The sequence below is a fragment of the Apteryx rowi genome, unplaced genomic scaffold, assembly GCF_003343035.1.
Source record: "Apteryx rowi isolate R43461 unplaced genomic scaffold, aptRow1 scaffold_189, whole genome shotgun sequence".
Classification (NCBI taxonomy): Eukaryota; Metazoa; Chordata; class Aves; order Apterygiformes; family Apterygidae; genus Apteryx; species Apteryx rowi.
Window position 1 is genome coordinate 398,954 of NW_020448185.1, and position 15,113 is coordinate 414,066.

General features: G+C 34.4%; 1 protein-coding gene across 1 annotated transcript in view; it reads right to left on the bottom strand.

Annotated features, from left to right (window-relative positions):
- Positions 1–15,113, bottom strand: part of DACH1 (dachshund family transcription factor 1) — a 179,810-nt gene that overhangs the window by 61,559 nt on the left and 103,138 nt on the right. The window contains exons 6-7 of the mRNA XM_026061966.1: positions 9,820–9,955; positions 7,492–7,629 (exon numbers count right to left, since the gene is read on the bottom strand). Of these exons, the coding sequence (XP_025917751.1) occupies positions 7,492–7,629; positions 9,820–9,955 (274 nt within the window). The remainder of the gene's footprint in view (positions 1–7,491; positions 7,630–9,819; positions 9,956–15,113) is intronic.

The following is a 15,113-nucleotide window of genomic DNA, read 5'->3' on the forward strand; positions in this document are numbered from 1 at the left end:
ACCAAAGGTAACCAACCTTTTCAAAATCAGAGACAGACCTGTTTAGAGGCATAAAAACAGTCATTATTTTTGCAAAGTAAATTCCTAAATCAAAACTCAAATGCTGTATATACAGGGAAAAAAGAATCTCTGAGAATTCATTGTGACTCTGCATTACATGTAATGATAACAGAATCTGTAATAACCATTTCTTTCTTAGAACAAAAATCTGAGAATGAAGATTATGTGGAGATCTTGGAAGACAAAAATAGAAGTAGTATGAAGTCAATCAAAAAAAAGTGAAGGAGGAAATAAAATGTTCATAATTATGCACAAATTACCCGCACTATTTGCAAGGAAACACTAAGCTATGTCAAGGCACCAATTTACAATTCAAACTTTACAAAAGTGATTTTTTGGTACTTTGCATCTGAGCAACTTAGAGAAAACTTACAGAAACCTAACAATTGCAGAGCATATTATTAGCACTTTTGAAATAGCTTCTGCAAGTAGCCTCAAGTGGAACACCTTCTTAAAATTTTGCTATAAGCTCTATTATCTGTTACAGTAACCACAGGTACAAAGTGGTACAACTAAAACCTAGGACATAAATGTTTTCCTACAGTAAACCAATGGCATTCACTTTTGTGAATTTTCAGGAAGAATATATCTGACTTTATATTCCCTTTAAATTCTTTTAAAAATTGTGTGTTTCTTAATACAGCTAGAATTCACTTTTAGAGCAGCTACACACATCACACTTTTTCTTCTTTTGCAAATGCATTTTTTAAATAAAGTAAAATTAAGAATAACTACTTCAGAGATATAGGACCATACTTGTCTGGTCATCCTCAATGCTGCAGGACATATCTTCTCTTGGTGTGAGCAGCCATAACTTCACTGACTTCATTCCCCTATTACATTTCTTTCCTAACAGCAAACACAAAAGGATTTAATGATTTTAAAATGGCAATGTGGTAGCATGATAAAAAAAAAAAAAAAAAAACAACTTTTTAACATATTTTCAATTACCATTACATCTTCTCTTTGACAATTCATTAAGTGAAATGAAAATGAGCACACAAACTATTTCAAAGGGTTTTTTTAGCTCCCCTCCCCTCTCTATGTAATAAAGACTATTAAAGACTATAAAGACTATGCTAAGGTCTATTATATGAAGAATATATCATGATCAGCAAAATTAAAACAAAAGAAAGAAGTCTCTTTTGGGAACTTTGTGGCACATGACACAAAGGAATTGCATATGCATAGTAGCTTTAATAGATCTGGAATACAGTGAACCTCTTGTGCACATATAATTGTTTTTAGCATATTCAGAAGGTCAGATATGTCCAGGATGTGTTGGAGTCTCTCTAAATGCAGATTAACAGGTATACACATGTGCAGTTGGGCTGCACAACTGCAAAGAGCCCAGTCTGTCTGGGATGTTTTGGACCTGATGTGAGTATATCAGTCACGTGAACACTGTAGAACACATCTAATATAAAGTGTGTCATAACGACTACCTAACTAGAATAAAGATCCTTCCTAGCAAACAAGTCCACAAAAGAACTACTTGGTCGGAGGGTAGCTTGGTGGAAGTCGTAGAAATACTCTTATCCAATATTTTGCTAAAAGGATAACTTTCAGACGTTTGTACTGCCCTTGCATCCCTTTCTGCAGATACGTAATGTTCATATCCTATTCAATAATGCTATACCAGCTGCTGTATTGTTATAGAATAAAAACGGATGTTTTCTGGCTTCTCTAGTAAATAACAACCCATTAAGAAAAAAACTGTAATTTCATTTTTCACCTTTGTAGTCCATTAACTGTAATAGATTTCCATGTATTATAGGCATTCTTGAGCCTCTCAGGTTGAGTGAAAAGACACACCAACAATCAGAGTGTGTAAAGGTTATTTAGGTGATACTGGCTTTCTTTAGCCTTTCATTTAGTGGATCTTTATATTATCTGTCTTAGGTTACAAATCTGACTAATATTGTTACAAATCTGACTAATATCTCTCTAAGGTTTTAGAAGTACTTAAAGCTCAAATCAAGATTGGTTTCACAGCATGCTAGGTGATGTATAAATACATAGCCTGAACTCAGTATCTCAAGAAATTACAAAGTAATACATAAAGATATGGTAACATTCAAGAAATGGAGTGAGAACACAGAACTAAAACACATGAATTTGCAAAGGGATACTCATCAAGGTCTGTTTATATCCTTCTGGTTCAATTAGCATGCAATATTCAATAAGATAAACACACTGTATAAGTATCTGTATGTGTGTGCTTGCATACAAAAACGAAAATGGACAGATAATATATGTTTACACAAGCAGTAATTGGGCAGCAGATCTGCCCAAAGAAATGAAATGAAATGAAATGAACGGTGAATGAAAATTCCTCTTCAGGTCAACTGGTAACAGCTCTCCTTAGAAAAGGATTTTCTCAGAGAAATAACCTAAATCATAACTTAGACCAGAAACATAATTTAAGTAAAGCTCTGGAGCATTTGTTTGCTGACTTTGCTCGGAAACAGCTCAGCCAGAAGAGAACCTTTGGTAATGCCACAAGTTCCTCTGAGTCCTTAATATTTGTAAAATATACTCTTGTATGTTTACATATTTATTAATGTGTATCCATATGTGATATATATTTAAAATATGTAAGAATTTACTGATGATAATATAGAATGCATATCTAACTATATATTATGACATATTTATCATTAGTACCTACTTTGAGGGATGACTGCCAACAAGAAAATACAATTCTAATTATAACTATGGAATATTTATTTTCCAGTTTGCATTGAGTATATTTTGGAATTTGAATATTCTGTTTTATAAGATAGTAGCCAGATGTCTAGGATTGCTCACATCTCTACAGAAGGGCATCAAATACAATGAAAGAGAAAATACTGGGCATTTTTAATGTGTGGATTTGATAAAGTTATATTCTAATTGTTGCTATCATACTAGTCAGGAAGCAGTTATTGTTGATTATCTGAAAAATACTTAAGAAATTTCTATTAATATCAGAATCAAAATGCATTTCTGAAAGAAATTGTTTAGCTTCTTTTGTGAACATGGTGAATATTTTATATATTGTTACAGAAAGCAGCATGCACATTTTCAACTAGAGAGTGTCCTTCCCATAACACCTCAAATAACATATTCAATTTAAAATGTAAGCCTGACATTCAGGCTTCATTTGCTGTAGGTGTCAATCTAAAAAAGTATAAATTGATGCAGACAGAAAATTCTAATCTGATGCCCTAGGGCCAGATCCAATAAAAGACTTAGGCATCTAAGTTAGGTGTTAAAGAAATTAACTTTTATGTGTTTGTTCCCTAAAATGGAATCTTGGACTGAAGCAAGGTGGGCCTTAGATTCCTATATATTGCATAGGGTAGGTACCTAGGTAGGTGCTTCAAATTAGGGTCTAATGAACAGGTAGAACTATGGTCTGCCTAAAGTCAACATGAAATAGTGCACAGCTGTCTGGATCTAGTCAGTGGAGAAACTCTGGGAACAGGTTTAAGCTGTAAATTCCATCCTAGAGATTCCTCCCTCATGACCATAGTCTGGGTTGTTAAGGCAAAGGCAAGGTGGTAAAATATATTTCCCTTTTTTACAAAAAGCACAGTGATTAGAGATGTTGCCCAGGAAATGTGTCACAGGATCAATGCTCTCTTCTGCCTGCAAGGAGTGAGAATTCACACCTCCAACTTTACAGGATTCAGAGCAGGTGGTCACAATTTTCAAGCCATTGAGTGTTTTGACTTTTGCTGAAACACTTTAGAGCCAAGGAGCAAGAAAAGGATCAGGTTTCAGTAATCTACTGCTTAGGTACTCCACTAGATTTTAGTGCCTCCTTTTCTAGGCTATTTCTAGGTTTAACACTCAGCACCAATGAATAGCTGAAGGATTATGCAGTCCCCTAGGAAACTTCAAAAATACATTTCTGCCAACTTCAGACTGAGAGACTTCCAGGAGCACAGAAAACAGCAAAGTAGGAGTTTCAAACTTGCAGTCTTAGTCCTAATACCTGAATTCTGCGTAGGTACTGAATAATAAAATATATATCAGAAGAATGTGAGGGATTATCTAGAGAAAACTCTTAGGGTCATAGAAACTTTAGTATCTTAAGTACCTGAAGTGACTCAGAATCTTAATTTTTAGGTAACAAACTGAATGGATCTTTTCTGCACCAGCTAATACAACCCCTACGCTGCACATAAGTCCTTTCTGTGACACATAGTTGTTTTTATACAAAACAAATACGCATCATCAAATACTCCATAATTACAGGTTACAAAATTAGATACTTGGTCTTGATGACTGCTGTCAAGTACTGCAACAACGTCAAGCACTTGAACTTACCTCCTTCTTCCCAGGATCATTTGCAGTTCTGCAGCCTCCTTTCAGTAATTTTGGAAAATCTGCTATCCTCTAACAAGGAAAGAAAGAGTGCTGGAAATTTAATGTACCTGACTTTTCTGCATACACAGACAACAGCATCTTGTATTATGTATGAACTGTGAGGCAGAAGTGCTCTGCAGTGTGCCCTGCAGTCTCCCATAGTCCAAACTGGGAACCYGGCTGGAACATGACGTAGATCTTCTAGACAACAATTCTAAGTTTTCTTCTCATGGATCCCAGAGAGTGGGTGGAATGTGAGATACGTACATTGGGTCTTGCCCCAACATAAAGCTAGGATGTGGCCAAATTGCACATCTAGAATTAGCAGCTAGAAAATGTTTCCAACACCCACTGTTCACATGTGATCTTTGAGAAAAGAAGCTCTTCCTCCTGCAACAGACCTAAAGGCTGATGCAAGCTTTCCTATTTTAATAGGTTATGAATCTGGTTTATAGAATCTAATTCCATTCTTGCTGGGATAATGATAAACTAACTTCAATGAAAGTTGAGGTCCCTCAACACTTTGCATACCAGAATCTGAGAATAGATTTTCAAGACAGACTAAAAGCAAATAGAAATAACTGCACCAAAGATTTACTAGTTAACTCCACCCTAATAAAATAAAATCATTTTTGCCATTGATAATAATTCTGGATGAATTTTAAATATAAATGCATATGAGTTTTAAAAGACTGAATACCATCAAGCTGGTATTCAGTTTGCCAGTGCCAATGTGCTGTTTCTAAAACTATTACCCATGGACTGGGTAAACTATCTCCTTTGTTTTATTTTTATACAGGATAAGAGGTATTTCCTCTTTTTTATCCAAGTCATGGATCAGGTCAGAGAGACAATTAGCCCCTCTGACTTATGCTAAGTCTTGTTAAAATCTCATATGTTGATCCCATATCTCTGTTACAACCTTTTTCCCCTTTAAATTCTATATTGACTGTAATTAAATTTTTCCCAAGCTCAGACCACTGGAGATGGATGGATCAATGGATCGATGGATCTATCAATTGATCTATCGATCTATCTATCTTTTCTCTTCTTTTAACGGAAGAAGGGCCAGGAAGAAACAAGACAGGGCCTTCTCCACAAGGCAGGATTTCCCAAGTTCTCACAGGTGTAATTGAAAGCCATTTTAGTTTCAGCTGATAGGTTGGCACAAATGTGGCTCGGAAGAAAACAGAGCAATGTTTAAATATTTAATGAAACTTATTTGGAACTTCTGTTTCTTCTCTTTCATTTCTTTTTCTTTTGAATCAGATGATGAGGGCAATGTGATTTCAACTTAAGAGTACCTATACATCTTTGTTTGCCTTTTTAAATATGATTGCATTCTGACTAAATTGCAGTGGTAAGCAACAGTTTGGGGATCCAATTGCAAGCTCACAATGACAGAAGTAGACAATTGCTATCTCCACAAATATCTGTGAGTTAAACTACTTGTTTTAATACAGATTAGTTTAGTATTAAAGTTACAGGGTTGGTATGAGAGACATGATAAATGTAGTCATGACAGAAAACAATTTTTAATTTAGTATAACCTATCAATCTAGATAGCCCATGAATATTTACCACTAATTCAGTAGGCTGGAACAGAATAAAAAAAGAAGGAAAAATAGAAGGTTTGACCTAAACAAGGACTATGGAAAAAAGAGAATTCTCAGCAGTTTTACTGAGAACAGATCTTAAAAAAAGTCTGAACTAGCACCAGCACTGGAAAATACATTGGGGGGTACCATTATAAACAAACCTTTAAAAAACCTGAATGACATATAAAAATAGTAAGAATTCTTAATATGTACTTCTCTTTGCTGAATTTACCAGTTTGATTACACTTAAACGAGTAACTTCAAAGGCTGAAATAAAATCATTTACAGAAATTCAAAACAAACCTATTTGATCACATCACACTTCTCAGCAGGGATACAGTTTGCAGGGGCTTAGGGAGGGCACAGTATAAGCTGAAACAGGTTGTGTGTGCAATGAACCAAACTAAATGGTTTATATAAAAGAAATGTAATTTCCATTAATTTTGGGGGTAATCTTATTAAAAATGCCACCTGTCCAGAATGAAAGTGCCCAGGTTTTAATTCTTTTTCATATATCAGTGTTCAAACACAAGACAGAGAAGGTAGCATCTTATATGTATTAAAATATGGCACAAAATGTCTGATTCTGAAATCATTATTGCAGCCAGTTTCTCCAACTGTATTTCAAAGGCTGGCTATTATATCTTTTACTTTTCCTCTCACTGTTCTCACAGAACTGATTTCCTGATGAGTCCAAAGAATATGTCTTATATTTCTTACCCCTCTTCTACCAAAATGTTCATAATCTATAAATAGTACTTCAAATTCATATATGTTAAGTAAACACCTTTTAAAAATACAAGCCCCCCCTCAAAAAACCCAAAATACAACCCCATACAACAACTTAATTCTGAATACCAATAGTGATGAAATGGTGCCATAATCAGTATGAGTGCATATAGACTTTTTACCTAGATCAAACACTTTGGTCATATACTCAATTAAATTTAAATCCCATTATATAATGTGTACTAGTCTCATTTTATGCAATTTTCTAATTTAATGGCTTAGTATTAGCCTTTTTCCTTTTCACACACATGGACTAATTTTCATGGTACTCAGCCCCATTGGGAAGTAGGTCAATAAAGTCAACTGAAGTGAGACAGAAACTTAATACCTGAACAGTGTTGTAGAAGAGCCAGAAGCACAACAGTAACATAAACCTGTTTTTCACTCATTATAATAGTATTAATGATTAAAATCATCACACTTGGATAATGAAGAAATATCTTAAATTGTAGGTAGCTATCCTTTTTTGTAATATTTATCAAATTCCTCCCTCATATAAATTCATTAATGTCTCAGACCACAGAGTAGAAGAATAAAGAAAGCCATCATCTTGTTAGAGTTGAACTTTCAAAACAAGAAAAATTTAAAAAATCACAATATAAATAAATATCACAATAATGGTAATATATAGTGATTGAGATAATGCTTGTTTCACACAGAAATATTAAGATCATAATATTCACATTACCTTTCTCAATGTGTATTCTTTTTGTCTCATGTCCCACATCATGACCAGCCAGATCACCCTCTTTAGGGCCAGGAAGGACATTAGGTGACAAACCCATCAGCATTTGGTTCATAGATAGCCCATTCTGATGGACAGCTGCTAGACACAAGCAGAGACAGAAACAAAATCAGCCATAATATTAACAAACACACTTTTGTACTTATTCTATATACTCTTACTCTGAATTATACAAGAATTCTAATAACCCCAACGTCACTTTAATTAGACTTATCAACAGCCACACAGTGGGAGAATTTCTTCCTGTTATTTCTTTTATTTCAAGAGTTCATTTTAAAAAGAAGAGTTTAGTATCTTTGAACTCAGCAGGATATTTACAAACATTTAACAAGAACTGAAAATCAAAATGAAACAATCTGGAGATTATAAGGCTCTAAATGAGATATTTATTGGGGGTTTTTTAGTTAGTTGTACAAAAACTCTTGCATATTATCATTCCTAATATGCAATCCCTCACTTCCTCAAATTAAGTATTGTGGTCTTCCATGTAAGAAACCATAGCTTTTCAAAAATATACTGTGTCAGCAGCTTTGCTGATTAGATGATCAGATAGCTTGAAAAGCTCTTTTAAACAAACCTGAAACAGAGATTCATGAGTCTCACACACACACGAGAAATCCATATACGGTAGTTTATACCCCTATGCCTATTTTGCTAAAAATTGTATTTGCAAGAGGCTTATGCCATTCTCAGTAAAGCATTTTCCCATATGTAACCCTTATTTCTGCTGCAGTCATCTTACTCTTGCTGGTACCACAAATGGAGATGCAGTTAAGAATCAAATGTGACATTAACAAAACAAATAGTAGGGGAAAGGTTGATTTTTTAAATAAATAAGTTACTGAAATGGTCCAGTATTTAAGGAACCCTATTACCTTCATCACTGCAAGAAACTATGGCTACAGCTCCCACTCCTAACTGTTGGTAAGTAAGCACTGAGCTACGTAGTATAAAAAGCATTATGCCTTAGCAGAAACAATAAGGATCTTTCCATTTAATTTACTTTTTTATTTAAAGAGCAACGAAAAAGTTCTTTAATAGTTGTAAAAAAATACACAAATCAATCAGTTACCAAAAAAAAAAAAAATCCAGCTGTTTTTCAGAACTTTACTCATGCACTCATAAAAGCCTGGGGAAATATATAGGTCACAGTATATGGGAAGTGAGTCTAATCTGTACTCTGAATCATCTAAGTGATAAGAAAATAGAATTTCCAACTTGTCACGGTCAAGCCTCATTTATGGGCATAGAATTTATCACTTTGTTTTTTCTTTGGTAAGACATTTTTCATCACATAATAATAAAACATCTTTCATCTGAAAGTCAATGAAGAGTCAGCTTCCTGAGTCTGCAAAGAGCCTAAAAGGAACGAGTCTAAAAGATGCATGTGCTGCATCTAATTAACATGACTACATATTTCATAGCTATTTCACAGCCTTCTATCTGTATGCCAAAACCACCAGTTTCACCTACTGACAAATTCCACTGTGCAGTGATGTAGTACTGATCAGTATAGAAATCTGCAGTATAGAAATTACAAAAGGAATTGAAAAGTGTAATATGAATTTAATTTAATATCTATAAAATAATATGAGTTAAAAACCTCAATTTCCAGTCTGTTGCACTGGAATATCACCAAATCCAGGGTCTTTGCCATGTAATTTGCAACCTGTACAAGCAGCCTTGATAAAAATGGTATTACTCTGAGGTACTATGGTTTAATCTCACTCCACCTCTTGTGAGTTATAAGGTGATAATACTCTCTGTATCATATTTCTCATCATTAGATGTTTTAATATTTAAAGTATTTATAAAATATGCAGACATTTTAATTGATTTAACCTAATTTTTCTCTTTACCAAGTAACTCTACCATGTAAAATGTTGCCTATGAAGTCAGATTCAATTTAGAAATCAAACTACAGTAACAGATTAAATAAAACTCAATTTCTTTAAAAAAAAATGTTTACAGTGTATGTTCACTTCTAAAACTAATCTAGCAAATTGCTTTCTGGCTGCAATTCTATATTTCATAGCTCATATCTTTATGTTTAATATGACATGATGGCAGTTTATATCAGTACCTGTTAATGTAGCATCAAATATTATGATACTGTAAACTGGGGAACATAATGTTTGGAGATAGTTATTGCAGCTGAACTTCAGAACATGATATATAGGAGATCTGTTTAAGATGAGGGCATTTTGATTAGAAAAACCAGCTGCACCTAATCAAATTTAAAGTGGTGACAAGGAGAAGAATGTGACCTACGGATTCTGTCTGAAGAGCTCTCAGTCCGTGCAGGAGAGCTGGACACACTGCTGCTTCGATGAGACGATGGATGGCTGCCAGGTCTTCGGCCCTCTTCAAGAGAAGGAGCAGGAGAAGGGCTGTCTGGAACACGTTCCTGTACCCACAAAAAATAATTTCAAAAAAAAGCATGTTAGACAAAACAACCTTTGTGGCTTCCAAACATCATTTCCCTAAACTGTATTTCCCTCCTAAATCACAACCTATTTTTTTCCTCTGTTGAGGTCTCCAGGATTTGCAGACTAATCTCAAAGGAAACTTAACAAGTCTAGAACTCCAGACCTTACATTTTACTATGCAATTTGAGAGCTACTCATCCTGTCAGACTTTTAAACTGCCTTCTGAACTACCTATAAAAATAAGTTTTTTATTTTGTTTATTTCATTTTTTTCTCACTTGTATCAGCATGCTATTGAATTGGAAACATACATTTTGTTTACTAGCTTAGAGATACTAGCCTCATGGGCTGAGGAATGATGCACTTTTGTACATAAATAAGGAAGAGGCAGTGTTGCTTTAACTCATGCTGGGTGCAAGTTTACCCCGCATTTGCATTTCAAAGAGGCCTGTTGAAAAGTGAGGACTATAAAGAAATTATTATTTCTTTACTGGACCAACACTAGTAATGTGTCTGATGAAAGTCCAAATGTCTATGTCTGTACTATAGAACACAAACCTGGAATAAACCATGTTTATTCTAGGAGTATTTGTCATCACCAGCCACATCACTACTTCACAATGGGGTAGGAGGTATTTCATCCACCCATATTTTTCCATCCAGGGGAAAGCTCGGCATGCCAGTTGGGAAGAGCTATGATGAACTTCAAGATGTCCCTTGATTTGGATAATAAGGGCATGAGAACCATGGTGCTTTGAACTGCCTTTGTCCTGCTATGTGAAAACCACCGATATATAGCAGAAATAGCTGATATTTACATGAAATTTTGATAGAAACAAGAAACAAAAGGAGATGAGCTTGACTGTTGCAGAACAGTCCTTTCTAAGAAATTCTTTGTCCTTCCCTGCAGTTTCCTCTTTATTGCTAATAGCTCCCAAGAGTCTACATCACTGTTAAATAGGTAAGAGTAGGTTGGAGTGGTTGAACAGTGATAAAAGTAAATAATTCCTACAGAGAAAATCTGCTGGGAGGGACTTACAATTTTAAACAAGGTGGTTTTTGTTTTGTTTTGACAATGATTGAAGGCTGGCTGAAATCCTGACTTCTAATAAAAAAAAAAAGTTGAATTTACTAAAAGCTGTCCAACATACTTTTGTCTTGACACAATGAAATAATTCAATTAGCCTGTGTTGAATAACACGTATGAAAACTTGCTGCAAATAATGACTAAAAAGTTTCTCTGAAAAGAACATTCCCATTCCTTACACTGCAAATTGCTTTTGCAGTGGTCATTATTCTTCATGCACAATAGCTAGATGATTATTTATTTTGCTGAATGTATTCCTATGAAACTTAGTAACATGACTATCTATAGTAATCAATAGATTTGTTCCAGGTAAACTTTATAATAAATGTTTGCTAGGCTTGAGATTGTGATTGCAAAGGGATTCAATGGTCCTATTAATGGAGTGGGTGAAGACCTTTCAGAACAATGTACCAAAACATTTAAGTGGATTCCACTTTAACAGTCTCGGGTTTTTAAGTCAAAAACATTGATGAGGATAGTTTAACTGCAACATAGCTCTAGGCTTATTATGAGCTTGATTGTGTTTATATGTCCATGAACCGGGTATTCAAGAGGAGGATTGGAATGCAGATGTTTTCAGAATGCAGAAGATTTATTTCTTTAGATTTAGCAGGATTTAAGCATGCACAGCATAAAGATTTGGTATAAATTGGAACACGGTATATTTAATCATTTATTTAATATAATTTCACTGTTTGGCATACAATGTATTGTTCTTAGAAGGGTTTCATTCAAATGAAATCCAGTGAGCATATAAGATTTGAATACAGAGCTACAGAGTAAATTAATTTATTTAAACAGCTTAATTTGTTTATCCTATTTATTTGTGTGTGCTTTTACAGCATGTATTATGAGATGGATAGAGCAAAAGGAACATACAGGACAACAAAATGTAATTACTGCACAAACAAAACAGATAATGAGTTTTATTCACATATAATATGACATAGCAGACAAACTCTACCAGAAAACTATATACGCTGACTTTATCAATTCATTTGTAAAATACCCTTTAACCTCAACAAAACATGGAACTGAACTATGCAAAAATGGGAGAGTAATTAATTTAACACCTTAGCTCATTTTTTATAGCTCTTGCTTCATAATTCTACCAATCAGTAATATAGTCTATAGCAATTCTTTGTCTTTATCAAAACTAGCTGCAATAATAAATGGAAATTCTACTAATAATAAATTGAAATACTCTGTAGTTCTAAAAAGTCATACTGATAAACTAATGGTGCTGGAATATCAATATAAGCTGCCTTGCTTACTAGAGATTTTGTGGAGAAAGGATGGATTTTGTCTGTGGCAAAATACTAACTTTAGCATTCAGAAGTGCTTCTTTTTAAAAAATTTCAAAAAAGGCAATGTGCAAAAGTGTGTTCAGTGAAAAACTCAGATGATCAGAGCTATTCTATGACTCCTCTAAAATCTCACTTTTGTACAAGTAAGTCTACATGAGATATTAGAGAAACAGATTTTACCAAGTTATAATCCTGGCAATAGAAATCACCATGGATACTGTCCACTGTTCAGAATTTTTCCTAAAACTTGTCCACTCCTAGGACAAACTCAGTTTCACCTAAATAAAGATATCTCTGGAGAACCAGAGGTTAGTTTGTATGGTAAATATGCTAGTTGTCTCCTGGCAAACAAATACAGAAGTACTACATTTCAAATGCTTTGCCAAAATCTAAAAATGAAGAGAAAACTATGTAGGGTTTGATTTGAAATTGACACACCTGAACACAGGTATCTAAATGTAGTTTTGACATGTAAATTAGAGAGAGAACTTCAAAGACAYCTAAATTTAGGATGCTAACTGAAGGCGTGGTCACCTTGGAGGTAGGTCTCTCCCATTTTGGTCAATTAAGATATAGTCAATAAAGTCAATGAATGGAGCACAGAAAATGAGATGCCTCACTCTTAAATAAATAGCTAAGGCTCAATTTGCTCTCCATATACAAGTATTCAGTGTCATTTGAGATACTGAAGGGTTTTGAGACATCCATACCAGACTGATAGACAAGACCTACAAAAGATCTGCTTCCTTCTGGAGTGGCAGCAGGATGCTAAATTTATTATCCTAGAACATACTGGCTGATGAGCTGAATAGCTCCCTAAACTCCATTGACAATATTTACTAGAAAACAAGAAGTACAGAATTATTTGTCATGTGTAAAATATAACCCTTGCTAGCCATCTTTTTTATCAGCTTTTTGCTTCCGTATTTGTTTCTACAGGGATTCACCCACAAAAACATGGCATGAACAAATTGAGCATATGTAACAATTAAAATATGGTTGGCCAACTTTTCAAAATAGTGAAGACTCTCAATTAGGCATCAAAACAAGAGGCTATACTAACCAAAGGACAACACACTCCTAAGTGTCAAATTTGGAGCATTCCATATTTTGATGCTCTTTAAAATTGGATCCAATTCACAAATTCTAAGCATTTAAGAACCTGACATTTAACTCTTCCAAAAATACTCCTCCCATGTATGGAAGTTTTACTGTACAGATCTGCAATGCCCTTTCCTGTACTTTTATTTCATTAACATTAGAAGCTTCAGACCCTCAATAACAAGTCCATTTTAAAAACAGCAGAATTTTCTTGTGACACTCTGCATTTTTATGTCCTTTAAGGAATGAGTAAAAGATTTTCACTTTCAYTCTGTATCACTCCTTATCCTTGAAATCCTTCTGCATTTGTCTCCAGTTATGGTCCACTTCCCAGAAAAGACTGAAAGAGAGGTATCCTTCTCTTTGGGTTTTATGAGATTGAGGTTGTCTAGAGGTTTCTAGAAAAAGAAACCACTCCGATTTTGTTCCAGAGTACCCTATATCTTCTGCCACATAATCCTGTCTCAATGTCTCCAAGTAAAACAGAAAAATCTTGATGTACTTAACATTTTTTAAACGGTTCTTATCCTTATCATTTGATTAAAAAAAAAAAATAGATGCAAAGACCATCCTCTAAGAGCTTCTCCAAAAAGTTTCTTTTAAGGAGCTTCCCATTAAGAATTCTCTGAACATATATCAGTAACGGTATCTAGAAGACCATAAATACTGTCTTCCCTATATCATATATGTCTTTCTCCTCTTACCAGGTCACAAAGCTAGTTATCAGCATTATTCTTTTTTGCCTCCTTTTTGCTGCTCCAGAAGTACATTTTCATTGTTTGAAAATTACCTCACATCCAAATATCTTCCTCAAAAACCTACCATAAGGTAACCTTGACGGGGTTCAGCTGTTGGTCCCTATATCACTATCAATAACAGGACATTTCAGATAATATGTATAGGATTGTCTACTTAGGAACAGAAGGATTAAACAGGGAAGTGACAACTTCTAGGTTCTCACCACTACAGTCTTCTCACAGACATTTTTTTTTTCTTTCTCACTCTGTTCATTAGTGACAAAATTCAAGAATCATTTAGACAAAATTTTAATATGCCACCTACAATAACCAGATTTTCATGGACAGCTTTCACCTTCTGCATATTTCTCCTCTACAGGTATTTTCAGCCTTAGCTTTTTCCTCCAGTCTAGTTTGTTTCTCCATAAGACTCCTCTCTTGGACTTAGTCATCTTTTAATTTTAGGCATGGACTGACTTCTAGATATGCAACTGAGTATATTTCAGGAGGTATATCACTACTAAAATTATTCAGCTGTCTTGATGGTCCTCAGTGTTGAGCAAACTCCTTAAAGGTATTAGTGCTTTGAGTCATTAAAATGCAACTTATCTTCAACTTCAAACTTTTCAATAGTTTGGGTGACTTCATATTGAGAAAGGATACATAACACATTGTTTCATACACTCTTAACTTTCAAAAGAAACTTTTAATAAAGAATAGTTCAGCATATTTATATCTTTCTAAGAAGGCACTTGGCTTCCAATCCCTTTTGTGCAGAGATTATAATAATCTCCTGCACAATGACCAAAGCACAGACTTACTACTCTTCAGTTACATACTGACATATTTTGAACTTGAGTGAGAAGTATTCCAGGAATGGCTTTCTTGTAAAACAGCATACATAT